This window comes from Anticarsia gemmatalis, chromosome 7 (genome assembly GCF_050436995.1).
Source record: "Anticarsia gemmatalis isolate Benzon Research Colony breed Stoneville strain chromosome 7, ilAntGemm2 primary, whole genome shotgun sequence".
Lineage (NCBI taxonomy): Eukaryota > Metazoa > Arthropoda > Insecta > Lepidoptera > Erebidae > Anticarsia > Anticarsia gemmatalis.
This window is the reverse complement of record NC_134751.1, coordinates 5,876,067-5,896,056: the sequence shown is the minus strand read 5'-3', so window position 1 is coordinate 5,896,056 and position 19,990 is coordinate 5,876,067. Positions and strand designations below refer to the sequence as shown.

The 19,990-nt window shown below is 40.3% G+C and overlaps 1 protein-coding gene across 1 annotated transcript; it reads left to right on the top strand.

Annotated features, from left to right (window-relative positions):
• Nucleotides 1-2,173: 2,173 nt before the first annotated feature.
• On the top strand, nt 2,174-19,766 carry CycD (cyclin D). Its single transcript, XM_076116653.1, has 5 exons — nt 2,174-2,537; nt 4,956-5,177; nt 11,761-11,923; nt 16,039-16,160; nt 16,306-19,766. Exons 1-5 carry the CDS (start codon nt 2,307-2,309, stop codon nt 16,489-16,491), a joined length of 924 nt encoding a protein of 307 aa, XP_075972768.1. The 5' UTR covers nt 2,174-2,306; the 3' UTR covers nt 16,492-19,766.
• The last annotated feature ends 224 nt before the right edge of the window (nt 19,767-19,990 follow it).

Genomic DNA, 19,990 nt, shown 5'->3' with positions numbered 1-19,990 from the left:
TAGTCACATTTTATCTTTTTCAATGGTCCAGTCAACGGTCAGCAGACGGAAAATTTAAGAGTGAACGAAGTCTACAAGCTGTCAAAAAAAGGTTACACCAATGTACAGAAATTCCCACATTCTAGCTGACTTCAACAAAACGCTATGACTGCACTCTATGACATTTTCTTATTGTTAAACGACATAGGTACCTACTAAGTGCACTTTAACTACTTTTTCCTTAATGATGAAACTTCATATTCAATACAGGTCTAATTCCCATTAATCTCTATAGATTAAAATAAGCAGAAGCACCGTACCTATATACCTACCTACAGTACCTACTCAATATTAAAATAAGTATTCTAGTTGACGTCTACGTTTGTTTCCACCAGACCTTAAATAGTATGTCTCCATTATTGTGGCAAAAACACCATTTTAGACGCAAAAATACTGACTAAACATTGTACCTGTACATAATAGAACCAGACAGATAGGTAAAATCAATTAATTTTTTATGGCACATTCTATTCTAACGATGTTGCGGGTCGAACACCGAAATTCATTAGCAACATGAAACGCTCACTTTCATAAATAGTGTCCATAAAACTATCTACGTACCTACATACCCCATCTATTTCTACCAAACATTCGGTATTACTTACAATACTTACCCATTATCAGAATGTTTGATACGTTAACCTACCTACATTGTTTTAAACGACAGTCATACTGTGTAAACAAAAAATTATATTGATGTGAACGAAAAATTAAAGGATAGGTAGATACTTTTAAGATAAAGCATTAAGCACATTTATAGCATTATAAGAATATGAGGCTAAAGCAGTGGTTCCCAACCAGTGGTCCGTGGAAGTCAAAATATGGTCCGCGCATGAGTTTAAAATTTTAAATTGATTGATGATTATTGCACTTTACTTTTAAAATACTTAGGTAGGTACACAGTGGTCCTTGCTAACAAGAATAATATATAAGTGGTCCCGGACTAAGAAAAGGTTGGGAACCCCTGGCCTAGAGGAACAGTTCAATATCATCTTCCCTGGCGTATAATTCCACCGATATTCAAGTAGTTAGCCAATGAGGTGCGAACATGTCCTACAAACATCAAATTTATTTTTCACCAAAATATTTTAATGTTAAGCGGTGCTAAAGTAAGTAGGTATCTCCTGGTAAACTAAAAGTGGGATGTAATTGAGACCTTACCATGTTATGGGCAATCACGACCAGTAGATACCTACCTAGGTATATTTCAAAAAAAACGTTTCCGGCGATAGTCTAGAGATCTAGAGCCTAGACGACATCTTTAGGCTTTTACCTACTAATTCTAAGAGAAATGTTGTATTCATTAATATTTATTCTTTACAACAATCGTTGTGGATCGTCCATCGAGCTCCTGCGGCTAGTGTTGGAGTGGTGGGTTCGATTCATGGTAGATACCTATTAGGTAGGTACATTGTTTCCTGTTTGTTATTTCAGCTCAGACTCCGACTTGTTAAAGTCTCCGCGACTTAAGATGATATCTATGCCTCATTATAAATCAGAGTGGCGCTAAAAAGTCAGAAATATGTGTAACGACTCGATTTATACTTGAATAGGTACTAAGGAAGGTAACTTAGATAGGTAGGTACCATAGCATCTAAATAGATATGCATTTCAGAAGATATATTGTGTGGAACTATCTGTGTATGTGCCTATGTGAAGATTTAAAATCTGATAATACTAGAGTAATTTGCGAAAAAAATGTTTACTTGATTGATGTTTACCGGTCAACATCTTCCGTTCAACTGTCTTAGGCGTTCAAAAACTGTGTTTTACTCTGATGTCTGAGTACCTACCTACGTATCTACTTTAAATATTTAGAGCACAAATTATATATACCTACTTATGTTTTAAATACTAAAAAAGTAGTAATTTTGTCGTCTATTGAATTCATGCTGTGGAATTCATCTTATTTTGTAAGTACATACATAGGTATCTACTAGAATGAGAAGCAAGAATCGAGACCGAGTGAGAAGCACTTCAGAGAGCGAGCGAGTAGGAAAACATGTTATGTATTATTATTTGAACGTCGAATGGGAGAAACCTGCGTGCGGGCCTCACGGGCACCGCCCTGCCCCCGCGCGTCGCGCCGATCATATGTTCGGCGGCGAGGCGCTCACCGGCTGCTCACTGCGACTCGCGCACTCGCCGTCGTCGCAACACCGCGCACTCACGCTCACGCCGGCCGCTCGCGCACGATCAGCTGTCTCGTCACAATACGCCACCGGCCGCAGAGCGAGCTGTCAATAAGCCGCAGTGCGGTGTAGAACATGGAGCTGCTGTGCGCGGAGCGCGTGAGCCCCGAGAGCGGAGAGGCTACGGCGCGCCCGGCGCCGGCGCACCGCGCAGCCGCGCCGGACCCGGTGCTGCTGCGGCGCCGCGTGCTCGACAACCTGCTGCGTACCGAGGAGCGCTACGCCGTCACCGCCAACTACTTTGGCACCGTGCAGACCGAGATCACTCCGCAGATGCGCCGGATCGTCGCCGAGTGGATGCTAGAGGTGAGCGCACCCGCGCCGCATGCCGCACCCACACCGCTCGCCGCTCGCGCTCCACCCGCGGACCGCGCAACCCGAACGTTCGCCATTTTGTCTCGTTTTCCGGCCACGTGTAGGTACACTCCTGCCGTCGCCGGCGGCACCAGTGGCCCCCGTATGCCCTAGCCACTGGCCGCTGAACGAGCGCCATGCTCTACCCGGTTTCCCTGTGATTCCCTACGCCATCTGGGACTGTTCCAGAAGTAGCGACTAGTGGAGAAGTGTGTCATTTGTGCTGTTGCAGGAAAGTTATGATGAAAACATCTAAATCGTTGCCTAGTTATTTTTGAACTGGATGTTACGACTTTGTTTACACGATCAGCTGATTACGATTTTGTTCCACATGTTAGAATCTAATAAGAATAACACCATTCATATAGATTCGTTTGTCGTGATGAGCTCGATAACATGATTTACTATTTGTCGAAAGTGACACTGAAGATTAGGTAGATATTTTAAATATGTATGTGTAAGCACGAAGTACTGAGCGTGTACCGCGTATGTACCTACTTGAACAAGTAACTGGTTGTGAGCGTGTGAGCGCGAGGGGCCCCGGACGTGGCGAGCGGCGCGCGGGCGCCCGCGGTCGGCGACCGATGCGACTCTGCTCGTTCTATTTGAATAATCAGCTGATTTTGACACGCACACAGCTGACGCTCGACTGCGCACTTATCTTTTGCTTCTATATACATATAAATAATTACTAGTGCGCACACGAACGTCATTATTTGAACTCGTTGGCCTATATGACGTGTAATTTATTACTTCGGTTTTCGCTAGTTCAAATAAGGCACACTAGCGGATAAAGAAGGTACTTTATGCGTTATTTGCTTGAACATAATCGTCTGGAGTGTAGGTTACTTGAACTTGTTTGTTATTGAACATAATGTAGGTGGTTAGGTGGTAGATAAAGCAGCAGTAGTAGTTCTGTAGTTAAGTAGATTATGTTTAGAAGAGGCGGCGTGTAGTTGTAAGGCCACTACTCGCCACGTGGAGCCGGCCGGCGCGATGGCGCTGGTTGAAGCGCAGTGACGTCACGGTGCGCGGTGCCTCAACGCCGGCTCCGCACCGTGCTCTGTGCGCGCACTGCGCCGGCCTCACCTCGGCTCGCCTCACTCGCCTCGCTCGCCTCGTGTACACTTACTTAGTCTCTTGCCGACGTTTCAGCACAACCAGACCGAAACAATCCTCCGACTCTGACAGGTCAATGACACCTTCAATGTACTCACATTAACTTTTATGTTTAATCATCAAGCGTACCCAAAAATTTAATGACGGGCTCAGTACATACATGAAATCATCCATGCTCACAATTGTTTCTTCTCTCGCTTATTGGAAAGCAGTGTTTATCATCTTCAAATGTCGTTTAGACAGTCGTTATTTTACTAATTATAAAAACTCCAGAAACGTCACTAAATTTCCTTGTTATTGCCATAATGAACCTACAGCAAGCTTGTATCGTACGAGATAATCGCATTATTTTATATCATTGCTTGTACCATTCATTAGATCCTCACTCGTTATGCTTCGGCAATTACGAATGCAAAGACCCTACCTACCTATTTAAAGCTGGATAATTATTTATTTTTAGACGTCTATTATTTTACAAATTGTCGTTGATTGTTAGTTTTGGTTTATAAGGCTAGCTATACGTTTAAAACGATAATACTAGTTAGTGAAACGTGATTAGCTAGCGTAAGGTCCCAAAGTGTAATGCGATTGATGTGATCGATAGTTAATGATGAAGCGAGGTAGAACGTGAGAGACTGATGAACGGAATCTCAGTGGCGGAGTGCACACACACAATGTACGAGAGTGCCGTGTGCTCTGTGTGCTCTGTGTGCACGCGCACACTGCAGCGAGCCGGGGGGTTACACTAGATGTTTTGTTTTCACTGCGATACGATTAGATCCGTGCCTGTTCCGAATCGCGTTACACCGTGCGAAACTATGTTAGTAACAATTTGCGACAATCCGCATCTCTCGTGACACTCTCCGCTTACTTAGGTAGTAACACAACACTTCTGAACATAATATTATCTGTTACCGCTTTTCCCTACTATTTGTTTCAAAGTATATTGCTAAATGATATAAGATATAAATTAATTGTAAAAAGTATACGTTTCCGACACTGGTCTGGTACTTATAGAAAACATTAACGCTGATAAGGGACGTGTAACTGTAGCAGGAAAGTAAAGCGCGTTGTATTTATCGCAATAAGTGTGTATTTCCATTTTATATAGGTTATCAGGAATTCCGGATGATAAACTAAGCTCTGGCCTGGGTGCGGCAGTAACAACATAACCGGCAGTTCTCACTAGCGTTTCTAAGAAACAAAGCGGTTTAATTGTTTAACGATTGTAACCATAGATTTGTATTCCAGGTATGTGAAGACCAGGGGTGCCAGGAGGAAGTGTTTCCTCTAGCGATGTCATATTTGGATCGTTTCCTGAGCACTTGCGCAGTGAGTAAGAGTCAAGTGCAGCTGCTGGGCACGGCTTGCTTACTGCTGGCGTCCAAGTTACGCGAGCCTGGCAGCCGCGCACTGCCCGCCGAGGTCCTCGTCTTCTACACTGCTAACAGCATCACCCTCGCCGACCTTTGCGTGAGTACCTAATTCCTAGAAGTGTTTATTTTGTATCGTGAATACAAAACATGATATTACGGCGCAGCCAGCGACATCATCAATTCATTCGTTACGTTCTTACTACAGTCTCGCATCAGCAGTGGCGGATCGAGTAGGCATACTGTTTTGCGAGTAGAACAACTGCTATATGAAGTAATATGAAGATTTAATTAACTTTCTTCGTCTCAGGAAACAGCTGATCTCATTAGTCATGCGGGATCGTGTGCGCTTTTTTTATTGTGCTCGCGCATGCACTAATTTTGCAGTTAGCTCTACGTGCTTTCGTGTTGCTCATACCACTGATTTCTAAATCATTCGCGCTCTGAACATCCGCGAGAGATTGGAATTCCAGTTTATGACGGAACATTAATTATATCTATGGAGTGATCGACTATAGACGCTACAGTGCGTTTATGATGTGATTTATTACACCATACAGAACGTAGCCGCGTAGGTACTGTACGTGTACATTTAATATTCTCTGCATAGGGTGACTAATAGATTTAAAAATATTGAGACGTAGTAGTATGTATTTGTAAGCGCACTAGTGACTAAACGGGAGAAAGGATATAAATAACTTCTCTTATAAATAGCGCCACTTTAAAATCTAAATAAATAAGAAGTTCAAGTACGAATGTATTCGTGCTATGAATGTTCCGGACCACTTTGATAAACGGACATACACGCCAGTAGCAACTCGCTTCGATATACGTATTATTTCCTCATGTTTTGCGGTTATCGTAACCTTGTCACATATACTAATAAAAATTGATTATTAACTAACTGCAAATAGAGGTTTAATTGTAATAATTCCATATGCACGGCAATGGAACTCGTATAAAGCTGATTTAGGCAACATGTCTATGATTATAAATTTTAAGCTTACCTGTACCATGGTTAACGGTCCTTGGAGCAAACTCTGCTGAAAACAGAGTTCATCACAGGTGACATTCAGGTTAAAATTAGTTTCTATTCATTTCTAACGTCGCTGACATCTCCTTGTGTTCATTTTAATGAGGTGTCTGTCGAAGCTGTATTACTCAACAGTCAAATATGATATTTAAATGCACTCTTAAAACCGCTCGCTCAGCGCCAAGTACCAAGGTACCTAACTATACCTACGGCAGTATGCAGTATGTTTCATAACTCATTGCACTGTGTCATGCTATGCAGTCACGTGGACAACTTTTCTAATCTTAATAAAGGGCATTGGCATGAAGGTTTGTTTTGCTTATCTGTTTCAAAACTTTATTTTAGAACCGTTACAAATCGTCAATAGTTAGGCGAGTTTCAGAAGATCTCCTGTAACCATATCAAAACGTTGTTATTCGGCGAGTAGGTAGGTATTTGCATTGAATATAACGTATTACGTGTTAGCTGTCGGTTGCATTTCGGGCGCGGCGCGGCCACCCGCCGGGGCCCCGTCTGTCGCCGTTTGTCCCGTAGATAATAAGTGCACGCCACATTTTCGCGCGTCATAATATACTCGACTCGTTTCTGCCAGCGATGCAAGTGCATTCCGCGCTCTGTACTCGCTTGACTCTTTAGTAACGGCAATTTCACAGCTGACTATTAATTAGTTTGATTTTATAACATATTTTAACTTATTTATAAAATTGCGCGGCTTGCTCTAAATTAGGCTTCCGATACACATCGCCCATACGAAATTATTGTAATTATACGACATGCCTGTGGTACGTATGGCGAGCGGTGGTCGTGGAATGCGACAGGTCGCGGTCTGGGAGAGGGCTGCCCTGCGGACAGTGTCCCCTAACGAGCCGACGGACTTCTCGGAAGAACCGCCGAACGAGGCTCGCGTTTCAATCAGACCAATTACAGGCGAAGCACGCGGCTTATTTTTTCTCACGCGCGGCGGCGCGAGTCTCGACCACGCCAACCTAACCTCATCTCGGCAATCTGACAGAACGACGCCACGCTGCTAAATCTGATCGCACCTTCCAATTGACTAGGTATTTAAAATTTTTCACGATAGTTTTTATACGTCAATCGTGAGCCTTTGCAAATGTTCATCTGTGATATACCGACGCGTTATGTTAATTCACTGAGTCATGCCGTCCATGACTACCATTACCAGTTCGTTGCATCACTTCAACATTTATGTTATTTAAAATTGTCATTGACTTTATTTTAAAACTGATATTTATAAAATTCTTGTTAAGTGTAGGATGACACGATATTATTACGATGCAGTCACACACATTCATTTATGTGCTCTAATGTGTTTAGGTATGTCCGGTGCAGATCGAAACGACAGGGGCATCTAAGTACTTTTAGAGCCAAAAAATATTTAAATTAGGATGTTATTTTGTTGCATTACTTGCAACTAACATTAAAGTAAATTTAACACTGCACCTATTGTCATAGATTCTGATAACACGAGAGTTAACAGAAGCGTAGCACTTGCGTAGAGGTGCTACGAATTATCGTAGACGTGCCATTTCGTCAAGATGCTTCAGTTTCTTGATATTGAACCTATTGCTTTGACTAGAAACCAAGAAAAATGATTGATAGTAAGTATTTAATACACGGTGGTTTTATGTAGTGTATAAATATAAAGCGGTAACGGTACATTCACATAATACGTACGGTTAGAACTAAAATTACGCTCATCTCGTCGCCAATCACCCGACTGTAGCGAATAGAAAATACTACGCCAATTAATTATCTTTTTATAGAAATGGATGCAGCCACATCGATTTTTATAAAAAGTTCAATAAAGCTTCATATATATTTCTGTCTGAGAATGTTATGTTATGTTCACGGTTAATCTCATGGAATTATTTAAATCAATGTCTAGGAGGTTTTTTTAGAACGCGTTGTAATGTACAGAGTGAACAATCGGTTAGATTTGATTGTAGAGAAGGTGGGATTGGTTGTTAAAGGAAGGCGAGACGCGGGCGCTGCGCAGGCGCACCGAGCTCGAGCAAAAAGAGCACGTTCTGGCATCCCGAGCGGCTTTAATGCGGGGTTCTCGCGGTCGCCCTCGCCGCCCGGCCATAAAACCTCGCCAGTTCTCACATCCACACTACCACTGTAAACGTTTATTATAATTGAAGCATAAGTTTACGAGCGCGGTGCCAGTTTGTCAAAAGACTATTCAATATTGCGTTTACGGTTAAAACTTAACTTTAATGAGAGCTGTTATATGTCGATAATTCTGTTCGATACCATAAAACTGATTTGGAATGTTTGACTACAAGCACCGATTTCATTAAGGGACCATTAAACATTCTTAACAATCAATATTTTATCGAATCACATAGGCAATGGGGGCTATTAAAATGTTTCATAAGAAACGTTGACTGTTTAGGATTAATCCTGGAATGCCATAGTGGTAAAGGAAATTATTGTTTAGAATATGAGGAATGAGCAAATTAGCACGAGGTGCGTGTGTTTGCTGATCTCACGGGCGCGGCCGGGCTTGTATCCGGTGCAAATGAAACTTCCCCGCGAACTTAATGCGACAAAACAAAACGACTACTTGTGTTTGTGTTGTGTGAACTTGTGCAATGCGTTAACACTATTCTCCACGTATTAACCAGGCAACGGATTAAATGGCTCTTACAGATTACTAAAACTGTTGTACCTACCTGATTATCTTTTGCACCTATTGCCAGTAACAGATATAGGTATCCATTAAGTATTTTGAGTCTACTCAGTCTAGTATACCTAATAATAGATTTGACCATCATCAGTCCGTTTATTTTAGTATGATTACTGCTACTTCATACAATTTCGCTTAAACGTTGTCAATTTGCTGAACCATTGAAAAGTTGAACAACCTGTCTCAGTCCGGTTTATTCGAAATTTCCATGAAACCCTTTCATCCAACGATTTTACATGAATTCTTATGTGTTACCGCCGCGTTCCGTGAACCGATCTAATTGTATTCGAAATGTAATGCATGACACTTAATGTATAGTAGAACAGAAATTGTGTTAACGAGCACATGTGCACGATAACCTCAGTGCACGAGTGACGGAGTGAAGGTGTGTAGGTGCGCCCGCCGCACGCCGCACAGCGCTGCCGGCTCGTTAGAAAATTGTGTCACTTAGCTCGCTTAATAACACCACAGTTATGTGTTTACGTTGTACTTGCTTCAAGTTGATACGATTTTATCACACCTTACTATAATGCTCCCAGTTCCCGACGATGTACTACATCATTTTGAAAACAATTTCTTCCGTGATGATAGGTTTCATCCACCTAGCCCATCTTCATATCTTACTCGTTTTAGTTATAATTTCACAACTTGCCACTAAATGTACCTTCAACGGTAATAAAATTCCAATGGGTACTTGTTGAACAACCAGTCCTATGCGGGCGGTGGCCCTGAGCTAAGAAAAAAATGAAAATTTTGTGGTTAGGAGCGCATCGAGATGTGGAACAAGACCGGGCAGCGCTGCCATTGTGTCGTCTGCTACTATTGTCTCGTCATGCCGTCTAGTCAGAGTAGCGCTGCCAACTCTTACCTACTGGCAAAATTTACTATGATACTACCATACAATATTAGCTAAACACAATTAATCATCTAAAATAATAATTGTATGTATGCATCCGCTATTTTCTGTCAGCATAATCAATTTACAGGAATGCGCTGGTGCTCATATTATATATTACGTAAGAATTGCGATATCGGACATGCCTAACACGTTTTATTCACTCACAGTAAATTTTGTATTCAACACTGCACTCATCGTGCTTTTCATCGATGACGAAGGCTATAACAATTAAGGTTTAGTAATGTCTCGTTACAAACGCGGCATATATCCCGCTAAACACTGGCACCATTTTAATAACGTCCGGTACGTTCCGTGTTCCCATACGCATCTGGAAAATTCCGAAGTTTAGTCTCATGAGCTTAGTGGCCACGCGACACCAAGCTCATTGTTTGATTCTAATAGCGGCGCAGTCACACCGTTCGATGAAATTGGATAAAGCATGGGAACCGAGTGTGGAATTCAGCGAGTGTGTTGCGGGCAATGAGGGCTGTTTGCATAGCTCGCTTTATTGGCTGTAACGTGGTTCGATAACTGCTGCGGCTGTGCACCCGCGGCCCGGTCTCCTCCACTCTAATGAACATTCGCCAGCAACTTTACGAGCTGCATTCCATCGGTCTCGGGTGGACCCGCTCTATACATGCGCCTGCACGACTAAGCGCGCACGCACCACGCACTATACATGTTATAAGGTTAAAAAGATCAGCTGATAGGGGCGTACTGACAATGTAATAAAAATCACAAGCATTGTTTTTGTAACGTTTAGTGGATACGGCGATCCGTCACCTCCAACGACTCTTGCGGTGAATATTTTATGAATGCATTGTTTTGAAGAGCGCCTTGCCAGTTGCAAGTTAAACGATACAGTGAATATTTTCATTCTGCGGTTGACCCGCATACCACCGGTTAGAAATCGCTTTTACGCATTCGGCATCAGATACAAATATATCATAGATAATTAATTAGTGCTTATTACTGCTTATTCTTAACGAATTATTCATCATCGTTGATAACAATATTGTGGAGAGAGAAAAATAATGATGTGTCACACACACATACAACATCGATATAATTCGACTTCCAGTGATGATACTTCATTCATTCATAAACATGATACGCGGAGAATCTATATGCCTTAACAACGTCCCCTTGCTGGACAAATGAGGACTTTAATTTCATTGCTATGAGAAATACATTCGCTTGAAGGGGACAAGAGCCGCCACCGAGGCCGACCCCGCCGATTGAGTTAAGTAAACACGGAGTATTATCTGTCAACAGACATGCAACACGTATACATGTACTAGTGTACTAGTGTGTACGTACACTTAATAATCAACTTATTAATGAAATGACCCCTTTAAATATTCTCTTATTATTATCAGGGATTAATTATTAGGGAAGTCATTTCGGTTGTTGATCTTATTATCTAATGTTAGCTGTAATGTAACTAACCTGCCCACATACTGTACTATGCCAATTTCTCTGCGACTCTCTTGTAATCATTAAGATCATTCTTGACATTAGTATTGCTAATTACATTATATTATTACATCTTAGTTTGATGCGACAAATCAAAATTGACTGTTAACTGGGTCAACTGCAGTTAGTTCTCGAAAGATAAAGAGTTGATAAAGCTGAACAGGCCCGTAGACTTTGATTTGATATTTTGACAAATAAATTGATAAATTTACTGCGACACTACTAGGTAACTCTATTTCATAAAAGCTTCTATTCTACATGGATCCGAATTTCAAAATGACCGTTAGGCAAGTCTAAGTAGCTTTGTTTCCAATAAGACTAAACATACACGAACTAAAATTGTACGTTTGATTACACAACAATGTACTGAGGGCTACCTACGCACCGTTCCGGGAAGTCGAGCAAAGCTCGGCGTGTTTGTGATTATGAGGCGGATGTGGCGACAGGAATGCTATTTTATTATCCTGGCTAACCATCGATATTGACCTTTATGTACTTAATATTACTTACTACCTAAAGATTACTTCGAATAGCTCATTAAAAGTATTTCCCGTTGTCAACAGAGTTGGGAGTTATTGGTGCTGTCTAAGCTAAAGTGGGACGTGGCAGGAGTGACAGCGCACGACTTTCTACCGCTGTTGGTATCTCGTCTGCCGCTGCGGGGGCTGGTCAACACCGAGATGGTGCACAGGCACGCGCAGACTTTCATCGCGCTTGCCGCAAGAGGTAATACATTAATTATTATATTGTACTTTCTCATGTGCCAAATGTATGGAAAGCAGTAGGATGTAATGGTTCGTCACTCATCCACAACCGTCAAAACAACACTTAACTGATAAGGTATAAGATAACGCCTTTACCATCATGGTGGCAGGTAGTCTAATATCACAACGCTAGATTTAGAGACCTCCGTGACCGAATATCTGTTCTTAGTACTGGTAATTGTCAGGGTGCGGCGACGCTAATATAACAATCATAATTAATACATGTACGCGTGGAAAAAGTGCTATCAAATGACACTAAATTATAGGTTAAGAAGAGCTAACAAGAAATCTTCCATATATTGTAGTGTTCAGCCTTGAATGAGAATGTAACATAACGTTTTGTTCGCAACGGCAGACGTTAATTAGCATCTAGATATCACGTCTCGTCACGACAACGTAGTCTCGTGCCACGATGTGTTGTGCTTTCCGACAACCCAACACTCATGGTGACACAGTAGTTTATCACTAGACCTTTTGCATTTTGTGTTTAAAGATAGGTGGTATAATCACAAAAGGATCACGGATCTTATGAAAATCTAATCAATCAAAAAGTGCAGTAAATAGGCAGTGTAAAGTCCCAGACTTTGAACAAAAGCAGGAGTCAGTCCGGACAGTCCTCAGACTGTTAAGCTACGCCGTAGGTCAATTTATTAGTAGAAAAGATGGTTATCGTAGGGCAGTCGGCAGGTCGCGGCCGGAGCTCGGAGCGAGTCGCCAGCAGCGAGGTACGCGAGATGTGAATAGGTTTGTTTACAGTGAGGGTAGAGCGCGGGCGAGGGCGGTGTGTGTGTCCTGCGCCGGCGGCAGCGGCGCCTCCCACGCCGCTCGCCTGAGCGCATTCCAGCACGCCTCGGGACTCCCCCCCTCGCGCCCCGTCCACCGCGCCGCACCTCCCCGCTACCCTCATGGGATCATATGTTTTTGTGCAACGGTTTTTGTTGTTCGCCGCCGCTGTCGTATTGTTTTTTGTTCAAGAAGTTCACGCTCCAGCTCTTTTATTTTACTCGGTTCTCGGATATCATCTCTCACTTGAAACTTGAAGGCCAACCTAATCTCCACCGCTGGACGGGTAATTTTCTTAAACTAATGGACATGATTATCAGTTATTCATATTCCTGGCTCTGATTTTTGCTACAGTCCCCGTTCATGTTTGTCCAGTACAGAATATTTGTACCTCCCTGCTAGATTTCTGCTGACGTACAGTATTGCTATCACCACAGGATTCTTTAACAATAACAATTTTAAGCTAGGTATTTTATATTCTTAAGTACGTACTACGAGCGTGGTGTGTAAGACTACCTTCCGGCGGCAATCGCGTAGGTACAAGTACGTTTCGCGGCAGCATACATAATATATATTAGGTACATTATCTGTGTTCGCGGTATCGAGCGAGCCCGCATTATGTATCATTATTCGAATGGCACAATTTACTCTGGAATCATAACTCGTCGGGATATTAAATTTGTAATGGGTTATTTTAATTCTGACATCTCTTCGTTGTGCTCTGATGATGATAAGTTCATGAAGCGGTTGTTTCTTTGGTCTATGTAGTTTCGTATGGCGTGTACAGGTAGTTTGGTACGTTTTTACTAGAGTATTAAATATGAAGCGTGAGTGTGTGACGACGGCCTATATTGCGTGAGACACGTATCTTATCTACGTCGCCGTCGAACGTATTCTTTCACATATTGTAGGCGCAGGGGCCGGCGGCCCGCCACTACCGCGCTATTTGTTCCGGTGGGCAACGTTTGAATGCCGCATGAATGTATCCAGTATCTCTACAATAGTGGGCGACTATGAACCAATCGATTAAACGTACCTATAAGTAAATAACCAGTTATCCAAAGTCTATGAAGCATCGGAAAAATGCGTGTTGATCGTCGCTATTCCTAATCAATAGGTTTTACTTCATTTAGGTATATGACTCTTACTGGTTTCGATCGATATATTTTTATCTATAAATTTTAAGCAATGTAAAGTATGTTCCGTCAAGCTCGGCCTTGTTAGAGCGTTCACCTCGCGAATAATCGACCAGCATATTACTGGCCGTGCTATTTACCTGTGTCGACGACATCTATTACGTTTGCCTAGTACCTACACATTCAAGGGCAATTATAATAAAAATATTATGCCACTGCCTTATTATAGATTTTATAGCCTTAAAAAGTGAACCATTTGAAAGACTGAAACGTGACCATTATGTAGATTAATTGATAGTATATATTTATTGTAATCCAAGTATTGCTTTTCATCTCCACTAAGCCCTTCGAATAGCGTGCTACTTTTACACAAATTTTGTTTATCGGCTACGAAGAAGGTTAGTTGGAACCTTAGGATTATTCATCCAAATAATTATAACATACACTGTGGTACGAAGAGACCGCTGCTTGGTCACTTCCTCTGGTAAGTGTATCTATCTACGCCGGTGTTAACTCGTGATGGCGAGCCGCGTCACGACTAATAAGGCCGGGCCTCACTTCCGCTGCGTGTGCGTCCAGTGCGCTTCTGATTTGCGCTCAGGACTTTCAAGTCCCTGTTACGCAGTCATCACACTTGCAATCGTCAGTGTCTGCTTGTCATGTTGATCCAAGCTCGCGACAAAGACCTGGTAGTCGCCACTCGCGAGTCGGTGAGCAAACTCGTCCGATGCGCCCGGAGTACCGCGCTGTTTGATTAACATCAGATTATGCAAATGCCTCGAGTAAGCGGCCGCTTTCGTTGTTTCATCTCTCTCTTTTTATTCGTTCTCTCTGCCCGTTCCCTTTATCTCGGGTATGCCGACATGCAAATTAAAAAAAATTAAAATAAATCTTTTAAATGAGCTGAAAGAGTGTTCGATATCCATACATTGGTTGGTATAATAGAGTCTACTTAATGATGAATGGATGGCCCTTGTAAGCTTCACTCCTATTGTTAGCGTCTTCAAGTTGGTGGGTATTTGTCGTTACATGCGGAGGTTCTTATCTCGCGTTTGTAATAGCGTGGGAACAAAATTTGTTAATGGAAATGCCTGTTACAACTAAGCGCATTGTGCTAAGGTATACTGGTAATAAACGAATATGTCACGCATAAGTGTTTAGGATAATGGCGACAAGCGACTACGTTACACTATATGAACATATATTTTTCCCGTTTTAATCTAAATATATGCCGCCGTTACCAAACGAATACTTAAATACCTAATTCCCGATTATGTAATATTAGGATATTCAGGACGATATTGCTTACTATTAATCTCTCATGTATGAATATGTATGTAAGTACAAAGTCACCTAGGAACGAGCAGTTAGCTAAAACAGCTATTGTAGCTATTATTAATTTATTATTTATCACATAATGTTGGTACCTATATGTGTATAATACATAACGTGTGTTCAACGTGTTTGTCATGATAATATGCAATTATATTGCCTGGAATCGTTTTCCTGCAGATATATAGTTACCTTGTTTATTGTACATATAAATAGGCGGGTATTTATATACCTAACACTTCCAAGTTATACCCGTCTGATATCGGCTTACAAACGAGTCGCGTGCACATATATGATGTATGTTGGTATAATGGTTTTGCCAAAGTAAGCCCGTGAGAAATATTCAAGTGAGGCGGGCGAGCGCGCAGCCTGTGGAATGCGGCCGCGAGGGCGGGTGCCGGCTCCTTTGACGATACACTCTCCAGAGGAGACTGACAACCTGCGAGACAGAGAAAGGAACATTTCTTTTGCTTTGCCGGATATGCTATATTCCACTATAAGTACAACTCGAGCTTCTACGCGGACGATGCTTGCTGTATTCACACTTTCATATGATCAGTTTACTTACCAACTTCTTCAGAAAAAAACCTGGCTTTTCACGTAAACTTATTGCAGTGTCTTCAAACGTTACGTGGTAGATGTAGAAAATTATATGATAAACTTTACTACATAAAACTATTCCACTCCGTCATAAGTTCATGAAATTGAACTGAACTAAATATAATGAAAATTGTTATTAGTATAGGTATAAGGGAATTACTTTATGAATAGGTACATACATACTGTTGGCATATTGTGCTCATAAAGGCTGTTCATTTTGTTATAGATTACGAGTTCACGCTGTATTCGGCGAGCACGCTGGCGTCGTGCAGCATCGCGGCGGCGCTGCGAGGTCTCGGCCTCGACGGACACCTGCCGCGCCTGCACGAACTCACGCGCATTGATTTGGTAAATTTATATCTATTTATCACTCTCTTCCTCAATTTTATATTTAACTGACACTTTACTTAGCTATAAATGAATTTGCTCCCTGATAGTCACTAAAACCAATTTTAAGGATGACCACTAACGTGTTCGTTTCTTTCTGATTTAGGAATGCCTTCAAACATGCCTTGAGCAAATCGAGGAGATGGTGCAAAGCCTGATCGAGGAGCGTCGCCGGACTGTCCCAAACGGACAAGCGCGGGAGGCGGCGGGCTGGACGCCGCCGCCGACGACGCAGGACAAGGCGCACAGTAACGCCGCCACGCCCACCGACGTCAGAGACGTACACTTCTGAACTGGTAGTCTACTCGCCGACGCGGCCATGCCCAGTGATCGGACGATTGCTTTAATTGCGGTGCATTAGTACGAAAATACTTTAAACTATAGTTGCAAGATGCGACCGTAATAGAGGACTGATCCCAAGACTGACAATCATATGTCTCTAACATAGGTATTTTTTACGTATCTAACTAATCGCAACGTGCGCATACATAATAACCTCTCAAGCGCCCGGCCACCGTGTCACGGTTGAATGTTCTACCCCCGTCAAGCGCCCCGCCACCGTGGTACGGCAAAACGATCTTACATTTAAAAAACGTAAAAACGAAATGCTTAAACTATGTTTATCCCTTTCAAACATATTTGAAATTGAAGCTGATGAAACGAGACGACGATCTAATGCACACACTTGAATAAGTGGTTGATATAGGCCAGAGAGCACCTTAAACAACATCTGACCCAACGACATGTTCCTTTATGACCAATATTGTAAATACTTTTTTTAACTTATTTTAAAGATTTGAGTATATTTTACAGTTGGATTTTAATGTCATTATTCATTAACTACACGATAAGACCTTTCGTCATATTATTTTTTTTGCCTTAAAATATTTATTAAACTTTCTTCAAACACATGCCTAAAGCACATAATATTCAGATTAAACCGACTATTGTGCTAGCACTATCAAATATTATTTGTGGTTTTTTGTTTTAATCTATAGCAAATTTTATGTAGATTTCAAATATATAAGGTATGTCTAGGGTGTTAGTATTAAAATATGACGGAATCGACGCTTAAACGCCAACCGCCAATTCAATTTCGCGCGCCATTTTTGGCCCGGACGCTTAACGGTATATTTGAATTTTGACGTTGGGGCGCTCGAGAGGATAAATAAGTGTAGGCCCTGCGTGCTACTTGTAATTTGCCTCTAGTCTGTGAGTTCACTAAACTGTTTGCATTGAACGAGTTCACTTTAGTTTAAACTTTCAGTTCTAGTTAATACGGTTCTTGAAATTACAATCTACCTCTTTATAATTTAAGCTTCGTTTTCATCTGTTCTATATAAAGCTGTAATAGTTTGCCAATAAAATAGCTGTTACATGTAGTCATTACCTTGTTACATACATTTATGTTGTGTGGGACCAAAGTTAGCTTCACATTTATTTTTCATATGTTACAACACGACCTGACTCAATCCTTCTGTTATAATAGTAGTTACTATAGAAGTAGTTTTATACAAACTGTATAACTTAAGAAATATTTATCAGCTGTTTCACCTATACGCTGTTAGTAAAAATAAGTGTAAGTAGAGAATACTCTTAATTTTACTAACTGCCTGATGATGTTTTTGATTGAAATTAAATTACCTTCATTTCACAATTACAAAAGAGAGTTAACTTTTGATTTGTATCATTCTGATGGAAAAACAAGTTGTTTCAGAGTTACGTTATTGTACCGGGGGAAGGCAATAAATTACGCTTGAGTATTGTAAAAACTAATATTACGTTCATTACATATTATATTTTAACATGCTACGGAGTCAAAAATGTATAAAATCAGCCGTACAACCGCAAATAATATTTACATGATTACTAAAATAGATATACCTAATGTAGGCAAGGGGCTGTATATATTATTTGTTTTGGTATTCACTTTTTATGTATGTATGTATGATTGTAAGAAAATTGATTTAACCTTTGTTCCTTACATATTAGTTTATAAAATATTGTGATAAGTGTTATAAATTTTAATTTAACTTGGTATCGTAGTCACTTCCAGTCATAATATGTTAACTTAGGAGTACTATACGAGACAATTTCGGATTATTGCTAAATGAAAATAAAAAACAATGTGATCATGGTTAAGACGATTAGGTTAGCTGTTAGTTATTATAAAATGACGCGATCGTTCCTATGTTAGCAACCACCTACACTGAACACACGCAATAGTCATCATGTTCCACTATGTACTTAATGTTTCGACTAGACTAAACAATGATCGAAGCGCTCGTAACTTTAATCAAAAATTGTGATATAATATCTTCATATTTAGTTATTAAAATGTAGGTGTATGTTTATAAATATAAGTAAGTACGGGTGGAGTTAGTAAAGTATAACAGTGATTACTGGTTAAAAGTTAATTATTATGTTAATTAATGTTAGACAACTGCACCCAATAGTTATGTGCACATTAAGTTTAAATAGCTATATAAAGCAAACAAAAAATCACTCCAACGTCTTCCATGAGTATGAGAGAATCGGACCGAAGGTGTCCGCCAATTATTTTAGTTTATATTTTTATTTTTTATAGTTTCCTACTCTTGTTATATCACATATGCCTGATTATGCGTAAAGTAATAAGTTTAACTATTTACGATCTGGTGTTGATGTAAATAATTTATAGTTACATGTAAATATTTTTCTATATATTAGATGTGCTGTAAGCATGTGGTGCCATAAGTTACACTACTAAACGAGTATTTTAATACAATATATTAAAACCGACTTACAAATACTGTGACTTGGATACATTCAAATTATTAAAAGATAAACTTTATACTTTAGCACAGACATAGCCAGGAAATGATGAATTGTATTTGTATGGAGGCCTGCTGGTTTGGGTTTCTCTATTCTTTAATTGATTTTACCACTAATAGTTATACCAAAATAAATGAACATATAGCATTTTAACATTAACACAATACATGCAGTATATTCTCTCATTCTTCCTGGTTTATGTCTATGGCTGATGCATATATACATATGTCTATACAAATATATTTTATATGCACTTTGGTTGTGCTCTATATACCTAATGTTTAGGTACTAACTACACAGTCAGACGAACATACTGCCTAATAGAATTATATGCTTAATATATTAGCTTGTATATAAAATTATGTGGGAAAACATACGCATTACGAAGTTAGTCTTATTTTAATGCTATTCGGCTTTTGGACTGGCTTTTTCAAAATAGTATAAGAAATTTAGTTGTGTTTTATGAAGTAGAATGTTAAGGAGAATATTATTTTCCTAGAATGCGATTACATAACAGATAAATATATACTTTAGAACGATTCTGCTCGCATGTCGAGTTGTGAACAATTTGTATAAATACTTGTGTAATATCTAAGGACCAAAATTCTAAAAAGTATGACAAAAACAATTTCATTACTTTGATTTTATATTGTGATTTATTATATTTAAGTGACATATTGGAGTATAGTAGAAATAAGTCGTTGAGAGTGTAAATATATCTAAAGAAAAATAATAAAAAATATTCAAAATATATCACTATTTTGTTATCATTTCCCTGCAAAATATAAGTCGCTTATCTCCATACAAGAGAAACTAAAATACTGTGTGCTAGAAAGTTCTGGAGTCAGACATACAGTTAAAGTCTATATTATGAAGAAAGCAAACATTTTGTGTTTGTGTATAACTGTAACAATAACGCATGTCTCTCGAACCTCTGCATTAATTAAAATGGGGGCACTTAACTATCGGATATATAA